Source organism: Blennius ocellaris, assembly GCF_963422515.1.
Source record: "Blennius ocellaris genome assembly, chromosome: 22".
NCBI lineage: Eukaryota > Metazoa > Chordata > Actinopteri > Blenniiformes > Blenniidae > Blennius > Blennius ocellaris.
The window spans coordinates 13223019-13247581 of NC_137671.1; the positions used below are offsets into that span (position 1 = coordinate 13223019).

General features: G+C 41.9%; 1 protein-coding gene across 1 annotated transcript in view; it reads left to right on the forward strand.

Annotated features, from left to right (window-relative positions):
* Window positions 1–8998: 8998 nt before the first annotated feature.
* The window catches only part of lepb (leptin b), a gene marked incomplete at both ends in the record, with an annotated part of 131572 nt that continues 116007 nt past the window's right edge, over window positions 8999–24563 (forward strand). Inside the window, one exon of the mRNA XM_080518608.1 lies at window positions 8999–9084. Coding sequence (XP_080374734.1) covers window positions 8999–9084 — 86 coding nt within the window. The remainder of the gene's footprint in view (window positions 9085–24563) is intronic.

A 24563-nucleotide genomic window follows, 5' to 3' on the forward strand; every position in this document is an offset into this window, starting at 1 on the left:
GCAGAGTACAGTGTGACAGTGAAAACCGCAGCGAACACAAATTTGGATAATGGTCACATACAAAAAAAAAAAAAAAAATGCACAAACAGCTTTGAAGTAATGCTGCTTTGTTACAATCTGTTCTCTAAGAGAAACAGTGAGACGGAAACAAATTGTTCCCGTGATAAAGCCTTCCTCCTCGTGTGCACAAATTATGGATTGCGGGACTCAATGTGTGTGTGAGTGGTACTGTACTGTACCAGTGTGCATTTGTATGTGTGTACCCCCACCCCCCCCCCCCCCCCCCCCCCCCGATCCTGGTCCCCTTTAATTCTGCGAGCTTAGATAATGAGAATTTTATCTGCGGCTCCTCTGAGGCGTGGGGCTCTGATTGAATGGGAGCAGAGTGTAACGATGAGACGGGCGATAGTGGGCCCGGCTAGGTTACACTCAGGCGAGCCAAACGCACCGCCAGCCGTCTCTATGGGGAAACCTGGATGGTGTGTTTGTGCCAGCGTTGAGGGAGGTAATGGAATGTGCCGTGTACCTGTGACAAAATGGGAGCCCCTTGGGTTGTGAAGGATGCCACGGCTGTGATAATAATAATACTCACCGCGTATCTGGAAATAGGACATGCTGCAACACTGCACCATGCAACATTTAGCAAGGGTAAACCTTGAGGTTGTGCGCGATCGCTCAGCCAGTGGAATGGCAGACAAATATTTTTGAAAGACTTCCGTCTCTGTCCGCTCAAAGCCTCACACATTTCCTTGTGTCTGCCGCGATTAATTAATCAATCCCCCCCTCAAGATTGATCTCCTTAATGGCACACCTGATAAGTCAGATGTCAGATTCAGTTTAACTGTCAGCAGAGAGAGAGCGAGGAAGAGGGAGCCGTAACGTAAAAGTTAATAAGATAAATCAAATTAATTAAGCTGCACTACTTCTCCTAAATGTAGAAAGTCGACTGAAGCAGCCTCTTTTTTTTTTTTTTGCTCTATTTTCTCCAGAGATCTTTTTATGGTTATATTCAACGTTTTACATCGACGGAGCAGTAATCCAAAAATCATGTCTTGTTTAATTGCCCGCCATCACTTTTTATCTATGACCCAGAAAGAGATGCTTATATGGTAAATGCATTTTCTTTCTTTCTTTCTTTCTTTCTTTTTTTTTTTACTTGCTCGTCTAATTGTGGAGAAAAAGGATAAGACAGAAAGCTTTGGCTAAAAATAAGCCGGTGTCTGCCAGCCAGGATGTAAATTATATGATTATGTAAACGGGATTGTCAAATTATATATATACACACACACACAAACTGGTTTCAAGTGAAAAGTCTCAGTACAAGAAGAAACACACCTTTAACTTTTAAACACAGTGTTGTCTCTTTTTAACTTCAAAACATGACACACACACACACACACACACACACACACACACACACACACACACACACACACACACACACACACACACACACACACACACACACACACACACACCTAACAACCCCCCTTCTAAAGCCTACTATCACAATCAGGTGCACATAAACAAACTGATTTTTAAAGTGCACTTTCTCAAGCGTATGTGTTGTTTTCACTCTGGGAGTCTTTTTTTTTTAAAGCGACGTTGTCCTTTGTTGAACAGGTGAGCTCATGATAACCATTATACAAGCCCTAATCTTGCTCTCTAACTCTCTCATCATCCTGAGCTTTTCTCCTATTCCCACGGTAGAGATGGCAAAGAAAATGTTTTGAAACGACTTCTTTCAGCTTCGTGGCTCAGCATCAGACAAGAATCCATCTGCAGCAAACCCCTCTTTTCTACCGCAGCGCACAAAAATTAGTCTCTCATAATGAAGCAGAAAGACAAAATAGAGAAATAAGTGCACAAGCCTCTTGGCTGATTTGTCTGAGTGTGCATCTTTTTGTTGTTGTTGTTGTCTTGTTTTTCAGCTTTTGCTCAGCAGGGTTCTCGCCAATACTTTCCTCGTAACAAAAGGACACTTTCGTATTGAGGAAAAACAACCCCAACGCTCACAAAGCAAATCACATGATGGATGTAGATACAATCTTAAGAAGAAGAAGCTACTTCAGCAACTATTTGTAAAAGACTACCCCGGGAGATATTGGCAAATGAGACTCATGTGAAGACGAGTGGAATTGACTGACAGTTTCAGCACAGGAGAGAAAATCTCCAACCCTGGTCGCATAAAGAACAATGATTTCAGATAAATTGAAATAAGTGTGGCTGACTATTAGAGTAGGCCATAGGTGATACTCAAGAAGATTTATTCACAGCTGAGAACAAATGTCAACAGTGATCACTCTCCAGATGAGATATGAGCCGGGCTCGCACTTGATGGGGCCCAGACACACATCACATATGCATTAAACACAGGTTACATAAAAGGTTTTCAGTGTTCCCTCCATTATGTCAGTAATACAAAATGCTTGTTGGTGTATGTGTACATAGGAGCATGTGACCATGTAGCTTTGCCATCAGAGTATAATGCATGGGCCTTCAAAGAGGATCGAATAATTGGCAGCGTATTCCCAGGATGTCCATTGGGGAGGATGCGGGCAAAAGACTCGTGGTTAATGTATTGCACCTTATGTGTAAGAAAGAAATGATATAAATGGCTTTTTTAAAGCATTGAGCAGTAGGTAAAAATGCTTTAATTAGCCGCGTTACTCACTTGAGTGTGAGCTTGTTTTTTGTTTTTTTTTATACAGATGGGAATTGCGCACTGACCCATCGACACTCCTGGGAGCAGAATTCGAGGTCTCTATAGTGCAAATCTCATGTATTTTGGCTGACTTTAAAGTAAGCCCGTGGAAAACAAATGTGCGTGTGTGTTGTATTTCTCATTTTGTTGGACCCCTTTGGGGGCAGACCACATTAAACGAAATGCAACAACCCCCCACCCGCCCCATGCTGCTTTAAATGCATTTAAAAGGTTAAGTTGCGGCTGTTAGAGGTTACAATTAAGTTGGGGTTAAACGAATCGAGTCAGAGTCAGTTATTGTGATGGTTAAATTCAAGCTCAGGGATTCGGGAGAGCATTAGGGAAATGTTAGTGGTTAGAGGTTAGCAGATTGCCCATCTATTCAACAATTTAGAGCATAAACACATGCAAGCGCACAGAAGATGAGTCTGGTGCATAACGAAAGGGAACCCCCTAATACTGTACAGTTTCAGAACAGCCATAGTACAAAGTATAGTCACAAAGCTTTACTGCTAATAAGGTAATAATAGTAATAAGGTATTTCCCCCCAGATATCCTGGTTTCCTTGCAGTGTCTAAAAAACGTGTGATTGAGTAAAATCAACAAGTGCAATTGGACCGTCGGTATAAACGTGACTGTGTGTCTCTTCATTGGATCAAGCAAGGAAGACAGAACCACGACGCAGGCGACATTTGTTCCGGATTAGTGACTAGAACAGGCTAATATGCACAGTCAACAGCAATAAGGAGAAGGAATCAAGGAGGCCATAAAAATGTCAGAATTAAAGTACCATTCTGAACAACGAGGGGAGGCTTCAAAACACTCAACCGCTTCGATTGGTGTCCTCTCATCCTCTCGGAGTGGTTTCACACCAATTTGCTAGTTAATTTATGTGACTCACAGTAATCACCGTGTGATCTCAAGAAAATATATGGCATTCCCATTCAGACGGTAGAATTTATTTTAAATCAAATAGCAAGTGAGAAATGAGGGGGGAAAAAAGTCTTTTTGATAGGTTTTGATGAGCATGGGGTTAGTTTTTATGAATCTGTATTGAGACAAAACCTGTCAAATGTCAACTCTTGACTTTGGCAAGCCTGGGATTTGAAAACTGTCAAAAGAGCTGCAACAGACAAAAACAATTTTTCCGGCGACAATGTCATTCTTGAATTCTGTCGTTTTTCCAAGTCCTGAAGTGAATGACATGATATACAAGGCCTTGGATCCTTGGTGCAATGGGTTTTGTTATTGTGCAGCAGATCGCCACTGAGGAAAGCAGATACTGTCTGGGTTGGCTGTATGAACAATCCCAATGTCAATAATACGTCAGGACTAAACAAACTTCAGGGATTATTGACCCACAGAACTATAGCATCAATAGTTTGAACAATAGTTTGTGTTCACATTTGAGTGACAGTGCCCTCCAGTGGTCACATAAATTACGAGAAGAGCAAAGATCAGAGACCACAGAGAGAAATGCTGTTATAGGGTACAAACACTCGGGAGAATGCCTGGTCAAAAAAAAACAAAGCAAAAAAAAACACTGAATGTAGACAATAGAAGCATGTTTCTTTGTTCTGTGTTGGCATTCATGAAAAAATAATGTTGCTCCAGCAGTCGTGAACAAATACGTTTTATGAATTATTCACAGAGAGTTACACGCTCGAAGTGCATTAACATTGCAAGGTCACTACGCAATGGTTTCTACTGCACAGGGTGACATCACTTCTTTCGAAGAATGCTCGAACAACATCAGTCTGGACATATATATATATATATATATATACACACACACACACACACCATATAGCCCATTTCAAGCCCCATGTCAAGTGAGTGTAATCAAATTTAAAGTTGTGTATGCTCCATGTTAAAGAGTTCCGGGACTAATAACGGTACACCCTAATGGTCATATTAGGTATAGCAGGAGCACAGGGGAAGGAAAAAAAAAATCTTAGACAATGCTGTCGGGTGAGAATGTGGATTTGGGGTGGATGCAACATCAAGAATGGCATTTTTGTTTCTACACAACACATATTCACATTATTATATATATTAAAACATTTGAAAAAGACCAACGGATTAAATAAAAATACAAAATGTATATATATATATATATATACCATTACCATCCTGTCTGTCTGTATCTGGAAGTCCCACAGGATCTTGGCTCGGTCATTCTCCACCACCTTTGGGGGGGTCTCCCACTGTGACCTTGGGGTTTCCAGACCATACTCCGCACAGATGTTTCGGTACACTATGCCAGCCACTTGGTTATGGCGTTCCATGTATGCTTTCCCAGCCAGCATCTTGCACCCTGCACCATGCATGGTGAGGAGCTTTCGTGTTTTAACATCCGTGGTCTGTATCTCTTCCTTTGGCCACCTTATTATACCCGCAGGGTACCTGATCACTGGCAGGGCGTAGCTGTTTATTGCCCTGGACTTGTTCTTGCCATTGAGCTGGCTTCTTAGGACTTGCCTCACTCGCTGGAGGTATTTGGCCGTTGCCGCTTTCCTTGTTGCCTGTTCAAGGTTGCCATTTGCCTGTGGTATTCCCAGGTACTTGTAACTATCCTCAATGTCTGCTATTGTTCCTTCTGGGAGTGAGACGGCTTCAGTGTGGACTACCTTGCCTCGCTATATATATATTCGTGAAACCACAATGAAAATTGTTCCTCCAGAGGAAAATGGGCTGAAAGCTGTTTTTCTTTCTTGTACAAATGAACCCGAAGGAGTTAAGTGCAAGTTAAGTGTAACTAAAAGTGCAATATAATACAGTAATAGAACTTTAAAATATCTGCATGTTTGACCCTTTTTAAAAGTGCATTTGGCCTTTATTATTTGTTCCTACCTTACACTTGCTCTACAGCCTCTTACATTCCGTAGAGCAAACTGGATCTACGTGAAGCTTGTGAAGTGGGAAGCTTGCAAACTGAAAGTTTGAAGAAAAGACTTGTTAAAATACACAGAGAAACCATGGGGCGCATGAGAGAAACTCTTTGCAGCAGGGGGGTGAGATGTCGATTTCATTCTTTTATTTCCCACTCATCTGATTTTTTTTTCCCTTCAGGAGAGTTGACTGATCAAACTTTACCGAGGAGCACGTAGTTGGCAACTGCTGCGTCTTTTCCTCTAAGCTCCACTCAATGTCATTATACTGAAGTTTTATGAGTATTTTTCAACATTTTTATTGATGTGCGAGTTGCTAAACAGTAGCCGTGTTGAACAAATTGATACGTAAGATGAAGTCATAACCCCAGCCACCTTTTTTTTTTAAGAAATTCCTAATTGCTTCTTTGAAAACAGTTAAAGACAGAGAGCTTTGTAAGTGGACCCTGAGGTATAAGAGTCAATGAGAGGTGATTTTAATAATGCATGGCAGAGAGGCAGGAAGTCCTTCAAAGCTCTGCCAGGTTTTTTGGCAACAGAGACGATGAAGATCTTTGTATAACCTTGCCACACTCAATCTACACTTAAAGAATGACTCCTTCTGCCACATTCATTATTTAGTGTAAGGCGAAAATGTTGATTTCATGTACATTTTTGCATCATGATTTGGTATAATCCCCAGAAACATTTCTACTATCATAGTTAGAACGATGTCTTTGTACTTTAAAAAAAAAAAGTGATAATATTGCGTAGAAGGATTTGGACTTGACGCCCATGACTGCGGCCAGTTACACCATCCTCTGTTTCCATGTAAAACCAACAGAATTTTACAATCCTATTTTAATGATGAAGAAGAAACATAATCTTTGAATGACAGATGACGTTCAAACAAGGTCATTTGGGATGGAAAAAACGGACAATCAGGGCTTTAATTGCCTCAAGAAAACGGTTTAAAATGTGAACTTTGTCAACACGAGTGTCAAAATGTTCCGCTCGTTCTGTCAAAAACCTTGAATCATTGCTTTACTCCTTTCCCACAGGAGAAAAAAAAAAAGTATATTTCTGCAAACAGTATTCAACCAATTTGTATGTTTTGTCTGCACTGAATGTAAAGTTCAGACTCACTTCCGCTGCTTTTAAAACTGCCGTGAGGTCGTCCTTGACGCTGTCAGGGTGATGGCAGAGTCACTTCCACCTCTTATTTCAAGCTGAGAAGTGACTCACTCAGCGGCGAGTGTACAGAGGTGGTATAACAAGTTCTACTCCCAGAGATCAGGAGCTGTATCATTCTCCACAGGTACCCTGGACACATCATGCAAAACATGCTTCTGATTCACTGGTGTTGGTCCTTTTATAATTCTTAATGCTAATAATGTTCCATATTGTGCTTTTAATGGAGAAAATAGTGCTTTTTCAATGTTTGCACGATGTAATGTGAGTCAGTGGCTGTGATGAGATAATGAATACAAGAAACACTGAATTAATTTCTCCATCGTCTGAAATTCGCTCATCATCCTCTACTATTATCACAACACTAATTATCATTACACTATTCACTATATCAGTTACCTCCACTGAGGCCTTTGGACTTCACAATGAACAAATTGTCAACATTTTGCAAGGTTTTTTTTTGTCATTTCCACTTCACACAATTACAGTATAATTTCTGAAACATGAATTTGTCCGTGCATGTCAAGACAGTGAATCACAGTTTGTAAAATATGAATCGCACACCACTACAAACGATTAAGCTCAATAATTTGTCTTCTATCCAAATAGCTTTTAATGACTACACGGCGCTTGTGCGTTATTGTAATCGCTAGTTGTTAATTGTATTAAATCAGAATCAAGAGGACAATGGAAAAGACAAATTCTGTGTTGGCGCCATTGTTCTGAAAAAGACTGTTATTTTTTTCACTTGGGAGTCTGCATAATGAGCAGTGCTGTGCCATAAATAATATTTAGACAGTGGCATTGTTCCGGCTTTTGAAAATCAAAGTAATCGAAATACCCAGCTTTATCTCTGACTGGAAGTCTTAAAGTGCTGATCCATTATGGTCTCCCACAGCCTGTTAAAACACAAACGCTGCCGGGTTCATGTGAATATCAAACCTAATCTCATAAAAGGCAGTACAAAAATGTGCTGTATGCAAGCCACGTTTGTGTGTGTGTGTGCGTGTGTGTGTGTGTGTGTGTGTGTGTGTGTGTGTGTGTGTGTGTGTGTGTGTGTGTGTGTGTGTGTGTGTGTGTGTGTGTGTGTGTGTGTGTTTTGCATTCATAGAGTACACAGTATGTGCGGTTGCTCCATCTCGCAGTATTTGGACAACAGTCCCACCCAGATGCCAGATTTTCTCAGAAGTGGATCGATGCAAATGGCTTGCTGTTGCAATCACAGATGCCATAAGCAAGGACAGACAGGCGGCCAACATCTCTCTCTCTCTCTCTTTCCCTCCCTCTCTCTCTCTCTCTCTCTCTCTCTCTCTGCTACACACAACCTCTCAGTGGCACAAAATGATCTACCCCTCTGAGCAAGGGTCTGTACGACAGGGCGGCTGCTGGCACCCATTTATCAGCACCGGGCACATCCAGAATGTTGTCTCTCCTCGCAGGGAGCAAATCAAGCAAACATGAAAGAAAAAGAAAAAGAAAAAGAAAAAGAAAAAGAGGACGAGTGAGAAGAAAACGGACAGGAAAGAGGAAAAGCTGTCCAAGTCAGGTTTGCAGATAAAAGCAAAAGACTTCAATTATAAATATACAATAATGTCACTTATGAGAGAGCCAAGTTAGACCCATGAAACTGCAACCACAAACCCGCCAAACACACACACACACACACACACACACACACACACACACACACACACACACACACACACACACACACACACACACACACACACACACACACACACACACACACACACACACACACACACACACACACACACACACACACACTAGATTAATCTGCAGTCAACCTTTCCTCCAAGCTCTGATTATCTGTCCGCTTTCAATTTCTCTCTCACTTACACTGGCTATCACGACCTCTCCCCCTTTTATTCCTCCATCTAAATTCCCTTTCTTTAAATTGCTTCCCTTTCTCTGGAGCCATTGTCCTCCATCACCTCCCCGTATTCCCTCCCAGCTGGTACCTCCCTCCCGCTTGCCGAGAAGTATACAGCGTGTATACTGCATACATCCAATTACCTTTACAAATTTGCATGAAAAGATGTGGCATGCTTAGAAATGTAAATGGAAAATACACAGATGATTATCTGTATGTTTTTTTGCTGGGTTTTCTGAGGGCTAAATTATAGAACAGAATATGTAACATGTATTTTAATGTGGTCGTATTGTATATTATTTTTCTTCACTGGTGTCGTCCTCCCAATGTTTCGGCGCTATGCGGCGGTCTCGCCTGGTCGACTCGGTGCCGGCGGCCTTGCAGGCAGCTGGCTGCGGCCATTACCTTAAGCACGTCTGGCTGGGGTAAGCTAGATTAGGGGGAGGAATGAATAAAGCTTCTACAATGCGAGTGCAGGGGCTCCCTAGCCATCGATCACCTGCCTGCCGTCCACCACCGCTCCTCCCGTGTCAAACGTCCCTGACCCAACAGTTCCCCTCTTCGTGCGCCCGCCCGCTGCCCTCGGCGCCGCCTCAGTTGTTACTTTTCTACCGTCGCCACTGCCATTTTCTTTTCTTATCTTCTCACTGTACACTTCTCCATCAGTTTGTCTTTCTGTCCATCTCCAGCACCATTTTCAGCTGTCTTTATCTCAAAGTTATCTTTCTCCTGCCCTCTCCCGTCGCTTTAGCTTGCTGTCTCCCGTCTCATTCCTTTTTTTTTTTTTTTTTTTACCCCCCAGCTCTATCTTTCACAGTCTGGTCCTCCTGCTGCTTCCAGTGGAGCGTGTAGAGGAACAAAAGAGGCAGTATGGGTGGTAAAATCAGTCGTACTTTGGGTGTGAGCAACAGCACCTGAGATGGAGAACAATATTTTTTTGTTTTTTTTTAGCACAGTAAAACATTTTTTTTCCCCCTCTTTTATTATTCAGGACTGCAATGCCTTCACTGTGTTTCTTCCACACAACAGAAAAAACATGCAGAGAGCCTGAAATGGTTTAGGGACAAAATACCTTGGTACTAAATGGCTGTATTTGATGAGATTAGATTAAACGCTAATGATCCCTGTGGGGAAAATTGGGTCCTTACAATGGAAAAGAAGGGATTCGGCATGGAAATAAATACAGGCTGAGTTAATAGAGGGCATAAAATATGTGGCTCACATCTGCAACCGCTAAAATCTACTATTCATATGATTGCTACAAAAGCGATGTTTTAAGGAAATAGATTGTCCTGACAACAGTGGTTTGTCTTTAAAAGTATCGGATATGTGACAAAAACATTTTCCAAGCATTTTAAAAAGTGAACTACCTCAATGGGGCAGAGTTCACTGGTTCATATCTGACTGCCACGCAGCTATAATGAGAATCTGCACAGTAATTTATAGCCTGAGTCGGGGCATTAGTTCCATTTTCAAACTGGAATAGTCACAGCAGTTCATCCATATGCTCAGACAACCCCAGAGTTTTGTAATGAGGCAATAATGGAAAAAGAACCAGGGTCAGACGCATGTGCACACACATGCGTACAAGACAGACTTCCACGGGGCTATAAAGTGCATTTCCATTTCAGCAACACCGGGGCTGCTGAAGTTACTTCATGTGGTCTGCGAGAGAAAAAAGAAAAGAAAAGAAAAGTGAGACAGCGAGTGGAAGACGGGTGAGGAGGGAGGTCAGAGATGGATGGATGGGGTGGTCTCGGAGAAAGATATAAATGGAAAGGCAGACAGTGGGAGAAAGAGAGACCCATCATCCAACACAGTTACTGCCCACAGAATGACAGCGCTGTGTCTTGCTGCGTACAGCTGTGCGGCTGTGGGCGCGCAGTTTGTTTGCGTGCGCAGGTGGACGAACTGCAAAGACACACAGCCTTCCTCATCAGTGTGTGTCATCAATATCATTGCGGTGTTTGGCCCGGGCTAATTGCAGTATGTCAGGGATAACGAATGCTTGGCCATCGGCACAAATAAAGAGGTCTGACAACAGCATAACTAGAGTGAATGGACGCTGCCATCGCCTTGGGAGGAATACAGATGTGCTATAATTATGTCACGAGCTTAGTGATGGGCTGCCATGTCACCTTCCCACACGCCTTCCTGAGTTGGACACGTTGCCCCCTGCTGGCTTTACTGTAGGTCTCCAACCGACAAGACACATAAGTGGTTCAGATAAAGATATTCAAAGTCTAATTCAAGGGAATAGAAAAGTGAAAAATGAGTCTCTAATGCTATTTCATATGTCTGCTCCTTGGGAACAGTTTTCCCTTTATATATATATATATATATATATATATATATATATATGTCTTCATGATTCTATTTGATATTTGTCGCTTGTAACGCATGAACCAGAAAAACAAAAGAGAAATAGTATGAGGATTTTTTTCAAGTTGTTAAGAAATGTTTGAATCATTTATTAAATGATATAAAATGTATTTCCTCAACGGGAAAGTGAAAATAATGATCATACTCTCAGAACTGCTGCAAGCACATTTCTGATTGCTGAAGATGTAGCTGGTGTCACATGGCACGCTGTAAATAATGCATTCTCAGAGTAGAAGGTTATTTTTCATGAACACTTTCAAGTACATTGGCACATTTGTCAGTGATTGGAACACAGATGCAGGAGTCAGACGCTCCATAACAACAGCCCACTCTCTGTCTGTGATGACGCTTCTATTTCAGGCAACACAATCACATACATAGGTGGAGATGAAATGGCTTAGTCATAATCAAGTATTCCCTCCACGGAGGTCTGCCAAACCCTGCAGAATGGAGCAAAGCTAAACTGTCCCAATCACCTTGATATGGACTTAATGAGCGGCTTTAAATTCATCTGCCAATCACGCCGACTTAAGGCAGTGAATCCTTGGCCTGAAAGACTGCACCTGCCTATATCTCGGCGTAACTACATCAAAAGTTGATGGTGGAGGAGCGTGTGGCGGCTCATTGGTATGAGCATGGGGGTCTGGTCGGCAGCATTAAGTCCCAGCTAGTTCATTAAGCAGCATGAGAAGGGAAAGACGAACAGTGGGGCAGATAGACTGCCTTGATCAATGTAGATGAATGTTCTGCACTGCTGCATGAGAGGCCACAGGGATAAAGTCTGAAGTGAATTAATGTGTGTGCATTAAGGATATGCAAGCAAGCGCACGCATGTGTGCGTGTAAAGAAAGAGAACGCGAGGGCCAGTGAGAACATGCAAACAGCACTCAAGTGCTGAAGTCAGGAAGAAAAGAGTGAGAGCAACGAGACGGTACAATAGAGAAAAAGCCTAAAACAAATAGTTTGTTTCATGTAAATCCAATGAAGACAATTTAAAGTATGTGTGACAGTTGCAGACTATCTATCAATCACACAGTGAAGGTCTTGAACAGGGACTTAGACCCCCCCCCCCCAGGTCACCAAATTGCTGCCAACGTCAGCGTTCCCCACTCGCTGTTTAGTGCATAAGCACACACAACAGTCAATTTTCTTCCCTGCCACCTTCAGCCAGAGGGAGGTGACCCTTTCGCCCACCAGGAGAAACGTTGCCTATATTGCCGCCAGCAACAGGAAGTACCTCAACCTCCCACACCGGCTCTGGCTTCCCCCCCCGGCGGCTCGGGGGGGTCGGAGGGTTCATACTCAAGCTGTGTTCAGCAAGAGAAGACATCCGCTGCTGCTGAGGCTCTGTTGCTTAAAGTCATAGATATGGTGGGAGTTTCTTGGTTGGCATGCCTCTTCAGTAGAGTGACGAAGCTATTCAGGAGAGTCAAAGTCAAGCTGCTACTCCTCTACATGTAGTTGGAGATAGTTGAGGTGGTTTTTGGAATCTGATGAGGATGCCCCCGGCCGCCTCCCATGAGTGGTTTAAATGGCACATCCAAGTTTTTATTTTCAAGCTATCACAGCGATCTGAGTGTGTTGGACTGATTTTAGCTGACTCTTTGGGATATTATTTCCTATTTGAAATAGTTTTGTGATTTTAGTCATTTTTGGCCATTTCTTTACACATTTTTGTTTCATTAAAATGATCTTTTTAGTTATTTTTTTTATATCTTTTTAGCACACAAAGTCGTTTTGAGAATGCCTTGGGTGTGCAAATAAAATAAAGAAGCTTATTCAAACTGAAAGACAAAAGAGGCACATATGGCTCCATTTTGGGCTGCTGCTGCGATGTCAGCTGTATACTTTTCTCCGGCGTGATAGACACAGCTCCGCAAACAGCCAGAAAACCAGATTGAGATATCAAACTGCAGACACAACCTGGCACAGTTACAGGAGGAGCCAGAAAGCAGGATAGAGATAGTGAACTGCAGACACAACCCGGCGTCTCTTCATCATCGAGACGACAGTGACAGACGCAGCGATGACACGTTGGGAAGAACTTCACTCACTTCGGTCAAAAGGGAAAGACGGGAAAAGAAGGAAGAGATGGAGGATAGAAGAAGAACTTTCTGTCTGTCTCCCAGCCTGTCTGAGTATGTCCCAAGGCACCGTCGTCTCCCTAAATTAGAACACTTTGGGAGATGAAGGAGGGTGCTGGGGAAGGTGAGAATGCTTCTCGGAGAGACGAGGAGCTTCTGAAAGAGTGTACTGTTTCAGAGAGGAAGCTGCTTTTCCAAACTGCAGTGTGTATACAAAACAGCAAAGTGTGTGTGTGTGCGTGTGTGCGTGTGTGTGTGTGTGTGTGTGTGTGTGTGTGTGTGTGTGTGTGTGTGTGTGTGTGTGTGTGTGTGTGTGTGTGTGTGTGTCTGTGTGTGTCTCTGAGTAAACATTTATGAAGCAAAAGAGGAAGTGAAGGAGGGGGCCCACTCATCTTTAATATAGTTGATTTGTGCCGGAAAATCTCAAAGACAGATGCTCGAATATCATTTGAAAGCATTTGGTTTCTGACTGGATCTGCAGACAAGCTGGCCGGCACTTGTTGCTGGCCAAGCTCAAAGTCCCTATCCTCGTCATTATGTTTGTTTGTTTGTTCATTTCACTTCATCAACCTGCTCCACTGTCAATCCACTATGACTTCTGTTTTATTGTATTTTCCCCTTACCTTTTCCCCTCTGCCCACTGAAGTAAAAACACATTTGAGGAAACAATATAGGAATGTACTGTAGAATCTATAAGCACCAGGCTGGGTTTACCGCTTGTCTGTGCAAGAAGAATGGAGCAATTCCATAAAGGCAAAGACAAAGTGGCCGTATGTGAGGGAGAAAACATCTTCAGGGACGATGATGTAACACAATCCATATGAATCATGGCTGAGAATCAGACATACGTTTTCTCACAATTGAAAAGAACTTTTCTCGGTATGACCTCAGTGGAACAAATTGATCCTCATCATAGAGGACACGGTATGGCCGTGAGAGGCAATGTGACCAGGAGTGATTTGCAGGGAGTTGAGGTCATTCCCGCCTTTTCTATGGAAATAAATTTACGGCAGGACAAAATATTTACCACTCGTTGTAAGTAATGATAGACTAAAAAAAACAAAACAATAACACATCATGCATGCATTTTAAATTATGAGCCAAATATAGCCGCAAACTCTCAAGCATGGGTGCAAAAATCAAACAACAGACTCTAAATGTTTCGCGTCACACCAGCAATTATTATGTAATTAAATGCTATAGTTTCTAAAGTGTTTCAGGTGAATATAATATTAATAATGTGTTAGTTAGGCGGAGTTACGAAGTCATGATAAATCTTGATATATACCCTTCAAAACCTTTAAAAGATTTAAAACACAATTTTTGCTTGAATAACAAATTGAATATTAACATTGAAACTCTGGAATTATTAGTTTGCTTTATCAAGAATCACCCACACATCACTCCTTCAGATGTTGTCATAAATTCCTTATTTGTCCAAATGAAAAGGTCGTCACATTTCTTTCTTTTTTCTTTTTTTTTTTAAATTGTCCTCAGCTGACAGTGGACAAGACTCCTATTTTCAATCACTGCAAAGATTACATTTTCACATCCAATGGAAACATAATGAATGTTGGTTTTTTTTCTTAACCACTTCAAAGGAAAGCAGCCGCAGTACGTGAACACTCAAGTGCTCCAGCGATACAGTCAGAACCTCGCCGCTACGCTTGCTGCAGGAAAGCTGCTCTTTATCATCGTTAAAACCAATGTCCAGTCTACTTTAATGCAAACCGCACCAAACAGCTGAATATAGGTGTAGAATAGAGATCAAAACTTTGATGAAGTGGTGGAAAAGATGTATAGCCAATATACAGTAATGTGTGTACGGTATTTATTTATTATACTATTCTAGAAATACTTGGGAAAGAAGCATGATTTTATTAGGATCCACAAACAGTAGCTGCATCAAGGATGCTCAGTCTGCAGATGTTTTCTAAGTCTCCTCCTTGAGAATCCAGTGCCACATTCAGTGCAAAACAATGGATTCCACTTGCATGCTCAATTGCTGAATCAATAAGCAATGGGAGGTTATTAGGGCACAGCCTGGGTGAGGCTGTGGTAACAAGTTTTCTTGGTCTAAGGACAAAGGAGCAAACATTTGACAGCGGGAAGGAAATAAATAAAAAAAATGCAGCAAACAAAAACATCTGCTATTATTCAATTCCCAGTTGGGGCATATCTTGACCTGATGAAAGAGAAATGAATAAATCATGCTCCATTAAATGTCATTACGCCTGTTAGCAAAATCTAATTCTACTAAAGTTCAGCGCCAGTTTACAAATTGAATGTAATTGCCCAGAATGCAAATGGGGCTGGGCTGTTGTTTGTGTGAATGTGAGACCAAGCAGGAAAATGTGTGTGTCTGTGTACGAGAGCGAGAGAGAGAGAGAGAGAGAGAGAGCAACCCTTACTCGTCAGAGTTTTCATTCAGAGGTGTGAGCGGCTACAACGCCAGGGAATTGTTGATTGTCAAGGCTTTTAAAAACTGATGGTTTCATTTGAAGAAGAAAAAAAACAAAACAAGAGGAGTAGAGATGGGGGGAGGGGGGGTGTAATTACCCAGTGAGAGCTGTGTGGGAGTTTTACTGTTTGATAATTATCCCTTTAAGGCACGTTAAACTTTTCCTTAGTGATCTGTATAGAACTCCACAGAGACTGAAGTGGGAGAGAGGTCACCAAGGCTTCAGGAGGGAACGGAGAGACAGAAACAAATTAGATAAATGTGAAGGAGGGTAAAGGATCAGATAAGTGGAGGCTCGTTGTGCAAAAACAAGACAACACAAAAGCAAAAGAGAAGAACTACAGGAAATAAAAACCATAGATCACAAAGGAGCACAGTCTGGAGGACAAGATATTACCTTGCAGAGTGACATAATCCACCACTGCCCCGAAAATATTTTTGTGGAAACGATTCACGTTTGTTTTTTCCCCCTCCATTGGTGGGGCTGAAGCTTTAAAGCATCCTAGCCTTTTTGGAATTGCATGATCGAAACGTTTAATAGAGCACTTTTCATTTCCTCGGCTCACTTTACCTTGCCATCTGTCTCATCCATTGATGTGGCAGCACAAACACACGCATGAAGATCATCATACGCAGAGAGTATTTAGAGCAGCTCTTGCTTTTTGCTTCCCACCCACGAGAAAGGAATCCGCTCACGCACACAAATGGGATAAGCATGATCCGTGTGCACAAATACCGTATTTACCACATTTACTGCGTGGCCCGTAAAGCTCCATGGTAAAAAAAAAAAAAAAAAAAGCCCAACCTTACGGCACCGCTGGGAGTTAAAAAAAAAAATGTAATACATATTCGACAAAAGGATCAGCATTGAAAAATTCCAAATGAAAACAAGTTTGGAAGGGAAAGTCAGCAAGAGTCAGGCCTGTTTACTCTTCATAACTTTTCATGGCACGACCCTGGTCTGAAACTCAAGCTGGAAACTTTCCAAAATCTGCCAAAACACCATTCCGGATATATTTAGCTGGAAAAACACACTCCCACACATGCAAACACAAAATTTCAACATGTTTTTTTTTTTTTTTTTTTTTTTTGCAACTGAGAATTACAATCAAACATCTCTGATTCACCATGTCTCTCCTCTCCTCGTGGGCTTTTTAGAATGTCACATTAACCTCATGCAGCCAGTCACATGTCACACCAGGACTTTTCATCAAAGCTGTTTGTACTTTTCTTCCCAATTGGTGGGCTTCCAAAATACACTGAGCAAGAAATATTTTAATGTTGTTACTGTTTCCATGTGCAGGGAATCGTGTGCAGTATTCAATCGGTGCAGTTCAAGTCCTGCGTAAACTCATGTTTCCTCCCTTGTGTACAGAGCCTTCAGTTAAGCTTCTTTATCAGTGCTATTAATCTGGATGATAAACTCTTTCTGGTTATTAGAAAAGAACATAATTTATTGATAGATAAGAGAAATTCTTCATCGCCAGTGCTATAACTATGAATGGGGGTAGATTCGGAGGGCTGTATTTCTTACATCTGCTCATAGATTGACAATTATAAAATAACATGCCCCCAAATCTAAGGTGCACAACGGATATTCATGAGCTCGCTGTGCCAATAGGTGAAATAGGGGCAATTAACAATAATTCAGCGATGCGCCGATATTGATACCAGTATTGGGTCTGATACTACACGGAGTACTCGCATTCATACTGAGGTTTGTGGCTCCACACAGCCTTCGCGTATCGTTTGCATGCGGAGTGTGATTCAGGGTTAATGGGTTTAGTACGTATGTAATCATATCGGTACCCAGTCTCATACTCGTACTTGTCCTATAAAGAAAGTGCTATTGGTACATCCCAAGCTCTGACTATTACTATACTAGAAGAGATTCAAACTAAAATTCCCCAATGAAAACATATTTTTTAATTGGCCGATGTAACTTGGAAAACTCATCCTTTCCTCACATTACCCTCCACATTGGGTCTAACAAGTATTTGCTCTGATGTAGGGCAACTGTGTATTACGTTAATGCCTCTCAGTGTGTATGAGTTATTGTCTGTGCCACTCGGTGTGCGTTACATGATCCGCTTGCAGGATCCAGCGTCCATTACGCCAGAGAGCCAATTAGCATCTCTCAGCTTGACACCCTGCTCGTCAGGACTGGCACGCTCATACATGTTAATTGTGGTCTCGAATGGCCTCAGAGGTTTTGACTTCCTCATTACAGTGAGAACATGCAACTAACAACCACTGGGCTGATGTGGCAAAATCTCAAAGCCACCCACCCACTCCCCTGTCACTACCTCTCAGTCACTTCTCTTCAGTCTGGCTTCCAGAGATTCTTCTTTGCTATGCGGAGTTAGTAACACTCACTTGAAGGAATGACCTTCTCGTGAAAGTGGAGTTATCCTAATAGAGTGCCACAGGAAGGAGTCTTGAACATCGGAAACAAGCCAGAGCCCTGCAATATTAAGGCTTTTCTGAATTGATTTTTTTTTGGTCAAATGCCTGAAATAGGGTCAGTTGCCAGCAATGGCTCAGACTCAGGAGTTTATTGGGTTTTCTTGCAGTTTACTCGATGAGATAGGAAAAAAAATGTCAGTAAACAACTTGAGTTATCATTTCTGAACTGTGTCTTTAAATCGTTGGCGTTTTTGCTCTTTTCTGCTTCACCCTGACAGTGGCATCTTTAAGTATGGACCAAAAAAAAAAAAAAAAAAGGAAAGATGCTGCATAGCTGTCATGACCTAGATTTTTCTAAAATGCCTTTTATAACTTCATGATCATGGCTCTATGTTTGCAGAATGGCTGTGGTGATGTTTTTACCATCTGAAACTATATTAATTATAAATCCATGGCTTTCTGTTCAGATTAGATGTTTTCCTTGGTTCATGTTGAGTTGAAACTTTACTCCCACTTCCCCAGAAACAATGCACATGCCATTAATGATCTCGCTTGTAGTTTGATCCACTGTCTTTTCCCTGTCTCTATTGTTATGTTATATGTACATATATAAATGTAAGCATGTAGAATGTGTTAATAGATCTCTGTGACTACATCATTGTCCTCATATGGACAGAGCAGAAATAGTGCATTACTCTCACCGTTACACTCCAGTTTTTTGAGATATTAGCAGACACTGCAACATTGCAGATAAATGTGAGGCCATGCTTATCTTAATATGCTGTGCGAAGCCCCTTGTGCTTTGAGATCTCCTGGTACAGACTGAACTCTATAACACTCTGAATGCTGAATACGCACAAATACAGAGCCTCTTGAGAACTTTCAGTTAAAGATTCCTGTCTCCCACTCTTACGTCTCCATTGTCTTTCCAAATCCTACAATTTTGTCTGTATTGCAACTCACAAAAAGCTTACGTCAAAGAGTTGAGGTTGCTAAATCAAGTGCGAATTTTGAAGTTTCGTCGCGACAAGGCTGAACTCAAGGTGACAGCTATAGCTCCCTTATAGCCTAATATAAACCTTTTACTTTATATTATCTGCAATAATTCAAAAACCAATATAGAGAGCTTTTTGTTGAGGGGAACTACAAAAAAAAATACAAAATCCCCAGAGCTCTCTGTGCTGCAGGTTAGGAAGCTGCAGACAACAAATGCTGTGTTATGGTCATCTGAGAACGATCCATTATGAGACTTGACAATTCAAAGCACTGGCTATATTCGCTAACTCAACACTGCATCTATTCCATCACTTGGCCACATCTTGAGAGATTTTGCTTGGAAAACAACAGATGAGTGTACTCATGCTGTGCTGATAGCGATGCCCCATATTGGCAGGAAACACATGCAACATCAGCAAAACACTGTCAGGGAGTAGTAAGAACAGAGGGGCACCGGGGAGAAGATATGTTCGGGAAACAAAGGCAACAATGACAGAGATAAATGAAACAACTAACATTTAAAAAAGTTAAAGTAAAAAAAAAAAGAAGAGATGACCTGAGGAGATGAAGTCAAAGGAAATGATTGAGCAGTTATGCAAATGAGTTAAAAACTTTAGAAAAAAAAAAAATACAACGAGTATTAAATCATTAAAGAGAGAGGGGGGAGAACGCTTAAAGTTCAAATCAGATGAAATAAGCTGAAAACTAATTCATCATCGACTTCAAGTCCGTCACACTTTCAAGTCACGGTCTCAGTAAAAAAAAAAAAGAAGAGAAAAAAAAAGCCGGCTGTCTGGGCATTATGTGATATGCAGATAATAAGCAAAGCATAGTCGTTACATGCCAGGCAATAGAGCCACAAAGGATGCTTTGATTTACACAGTGAATCTCTGTCTCTTATGTCACGGTGACAAAATAACACTTTTCTTCTTTTTTTTTTTTTACAAAAAGAAAGAAATGGTCACACGTTTAGATGGCAACATTCAATATGTGAAAAAACATCACTGAAGACGAGCGAAGACGATCACTACAGACAGTTGGATTTAACAGACTCGGAGGACTGAATCAAGAAAATGCCCACAAGAGTGATCTTCTCTTCAGAGAGCAGATAAAAACACAAAAGGAAAGCAACAACCAGATTAGCCTGGATCAACAACGCGTTGCTTCTGGGGCAGCTACCTCTCTCTGAACGACAGAGACTAATCCATCGATTCAAAACACAAGAACTGCAGCCTCCATTTTCTTCTGGTTCTAATTGTCACCCAGGCTGCACGACACCTGAGCTCTATATCACGCCAGTGTACACAACAGGTGGCGTCTGGCGGAGCCAGGAGGACGACATCATCAGCAGACAACATAGACGGCACCTTAGTGTCACCCAACTGGAAACCATCCAGACTTGGGCTGCTTTCTGATTCCCTGCACATGGACGACAGATGATGCAGAAGGTGACAAAGTGCGTGAGGAGGAACCTGAATTGACCCAACACCAGACGCGTTGCTCGCAGCACACGAAACCTGCACCCCTGAACCCCCCAAATCACAATAAAGACCGAGGTCAGAAGCACTGGAGCCAATTTGAGGTCGACACTGGGCGAGTCTAAGTATTTTTGTTTCGTGCATCAATTCTTTCTCCTACTAAGAAGAAAACATGATTGAAAAAAGGAATAAGCTGATGAACAGTCCCGGTGGGATCACTTCCTTGCTTTGACGGGGCAGTTTGTGTGTCTTACGAACTCCTAGAGCTATGTCGGCTGGAGTATCATACGAGATGTGAATGCAGGTTCAACGTGTGAGGCAACGATCGATGCTTGAACTGCCGATGAAATGAAATTGCCCTCAACAAAAGCATGTGTAGATCAGACAGTGGAACGTAAAGAAGTTGATAACAGAAATAGTGCAAGTCATTAAAGGATGACTCCTAACGAAAAAAAATATAGATATATTTTTACGTTTTTAATTGCAGCACATCAGCAAAGAAACTGCTTCATCCTAAAAGCAATTAAGAATACGACATTTTGATAAGTATGAGATTTAAGAACAGTTTACCACAAGATGAAAACATGCACAGCTTGCGGCAAGCAACAGGGATACGCACTGGGCACACTCACTTTAATGCCCAAAGTGGCTGTGCCAGAAATGCACTTGTTCATATGATGTTGTATTTACTTAATTAAGTGAAGCACATTGTTAAATTATGGTAATGCTACACGGCTGATATAAACAGAGGCTCAACGTCGATACAGCAATATTTTAATGTTCAACTTGTCGATTTGCTCTCTGACAATCACTGACAGAGGAAGTGTTGCTGGCAGGACTGAGAGATTGAAGCCGGCTCCTGTCCCTTTTATTACAGGGCTATACTTCCAGAACACTGGCCAAGCCTTTTATTTTAGTAGAGTTTGCACTTGAACTTTAACTTTACAGGGTAACAACTGTAACCCCCACATGAATAAGATGATTGCCGATCAACTTCTGTCACACTGTTCTTGAAAAATTTAATAAGAAAAACAATTACTTAGTTGAAATATATGCAAAAATATATGACCACTCTTGGAGAGGAAGCAGAAAGGAACGAGGAAGAGTGGGAGAAAGAGAGAGAGTCCTACAGCATTGAGAGGAAGGTCAGAGAGATACAGGCAGATGTTAGATGATGTCCCAGAAGTATTCCCTTCTTGAAATGTGTGATTCCCGCTCTCCGAGCAGAGGGGGCGAGAGAAAGAGAGGGCGCACGACAAAAACAGGCACAAACAAGAAATACTCAGATGGTGGCAGCATCCCAGCTATCAATGAAGTTCATGCATTTATGTTAATTTGGCTTGCAGATGTAAACACGTTTGCATGTATGTGTATATATATAAACTTAAACACACACACAAAGAAGCTCTCACATTTGCATTTGGCCGCCGCCCTCTTGTCATTGCTAAACTCCTGATATACCCCCCCTTGTGAATAAACTCAGTGAGGAATTCCTAGACATTTGTTGCCATACCCTTTATCTCTCGCTGCTTATCATACACACCGCGTTCTCCCACTGTTTCCCAGACTGCCACAGCGACTACACAACACACCTGCAATAGCTACGTCAGCCCACCCAAGGACATTCAGCATGTCAGCTCTGATTAAGCCTGCACTCAGCCTGCAGAATAGAGTTCTCGGGGCGGGGGTGTGGAGGGGGCGCGTGTGAGAAGAAACGACTTGTGTCCAGTAATAAATCGCTGCAGGCAGCCGGGCTCTTCGGAGCCACAGCCCAGCTGACCCCCAACAGATGCCGGCTGGTTTGGCCTGCCAGGAGCGTCCCGGCCCCGTGGGCCATCGCCATCATGAGCGATGGCCGCCATCCAAAGCGGCGGCGGTGGGGGATCGGGGTCTGCCCGCCGCAGCTGCAGGTGTAGACATCGTCAACGTCCAATAAGAAAAGAGCGGAGCCCCGCGGGTGGGGCAAAGTGATATTGATGGAGGGCCGTCTGAAGTCGCCTGGTTCACTGAGCAAATATGAGAATAAATATGGCCTTTTGAATGGCGTCAACTTTTCATTAATATTAACCTACAGCTTCAAATGTACACGTGGGTTTCCATTGACAGTCGGTTGACAACTTCCGTCTGTTTGGAGGCTTATTCTCCGTTGTTGTTGAGGATTTTACTGCACTCCCCGTCCTCTTTCAGAGCATAGCCAGCACATGATGCAGAGCATGATCCAAATATATTCTTCCGGTGCCAAGTCGGCAAAGTCAATTATGTTTGTTGTTTATTAGAAAGTTGGAAGATTATGTGACCATTTGCCAAGTTGGAAACATGGTCTGCTGCAAATTAGTCCTGTGAGGATTCGTATTGTATTGGCAAACATTCTTTCCTTCCTCATTGTGCTGAACTTGCCAGGAAAATGAGTAGTTAAGTGAAAAACAAGAGCATCCAAGGCAAACGGTTTGATGACTGACTACTGGGGCTTTATACAATGAAGAATGAGCTTTTCTGGTCATCTGACCTTATCCAATGTCAGGAAGATTCTGCTTTGAGTGTAAATTATACTTTTATTAGCTGTTCATTAAGGCATATAAACCGGATGTTGATTATTCGCCACTGCCTAAAATGTGACGCTGAGCCGCCACAACAATCTGCACCAGCTGTCATTCAGAACTTCAACAGAAATGTCTGCATCCCAGAACTGTCTCACATGAGCTCCTGGAGTCGAGCGAAGGGGATGCCGTGTATCATGGCGGCATCACTGTGGCGACCGTCTTTAATGAGACCAAAAAGAGTGTGACGGTTCAAACCAACCTTGGCTCTTCATCAGCTACAAAAGTACAAAGATGCCTCTGGCTCTGCCTCTGGCTCGGATGAGGAGGTCTACCGAGAATTAGCCCACATAACTGTTTTTGTATGTTTTTTATTCTTTTTTTCTTTTACCTGTTGGACGATGTAAGCCTGTAAATGGAGCACAGAAGGTACTTTATACCTGTTTTGATATCGTGCTTCAATAGCTGATTAGTTCAATTCTATATAGAGCATATGGCAGTGTGACTTTGTATGGCAGGGGTGTCCAACACATTTCAGTTCATTAGCCACATGCAGCTCAATTTCATCCCGATTCGGACTGGTAAAGTACTGCCCTTTAAATTCTTGGTTTTTCTTTGTTGTGGCTCAAAGTGTACGTGATGAAAATGTCTACATCTTCACAAAACTGAACAATTACGAATCCTCTTGGCAAAATGCAGTAAAATGTCGGTTTTGGCTTAATAATTGACACCCCTGATTTACAAACTTCGATTTCTCAAATCTGTAAGCATATATTCAAATACTCCCTTATCTTTTTTGTCATTTGTCTTTTCAGTAATTTTCTTGCAAAAAGCCGACACTTCATTCATTCTTCCTCCAGCAGTGGGTGTCGAGAAACATTTTGTAAAGTTTTAAACAAAACTCCAACTTAAACCTCACTCGGTAGATCTGATCCCTCCCATGTGGACCAACTTCACCACAGCACTATCTGGCAAAGGTTTCTGATTTCTTTTGCAGCGATTCCTTCGCTTCAAACTTTAGCCTTGGCATGAAGGCACTTCGGTAATAATGAGCAATCATAAGCTGTCAATCTTCAGGTGGAACAAATGCAAACCTTGGTGTAAGGACCTTAGAAAACAGTGCTTTGAGAAGTGTACTTAACATTAAAACGTTTTGTAGATAAGCATGATTAATTAGTGTGGGGGGGAAATCATTCATCAGAATCATTAAAAAAGAAACAAACAAGTAATTTAAATGTCTTAGAAAATCCATGGTGATTGACTTTGATACATTGGATAATGAGGTTGCATTTGTCTAGCCAATGTAAAGTCAAATTAGACGTCTATGTCACCTGGAATCGGCCCGCAGGAAAGTAAAGCCCGTGAACAGACACATTTTTATGAAGCACGCAAGCTCACATGTCAAATCGTGTCATAACTTTGTCTGCATATGATGAATATGAACAGGCATGAACACGTGTGATCCTTCACACACAAGGAGTAATTATTTTTAAGGCGCTAATCTGAGATGGCTTTTTAATTAAAAAGATTATTAAAAAGCACCATAATAATAATAAAAGC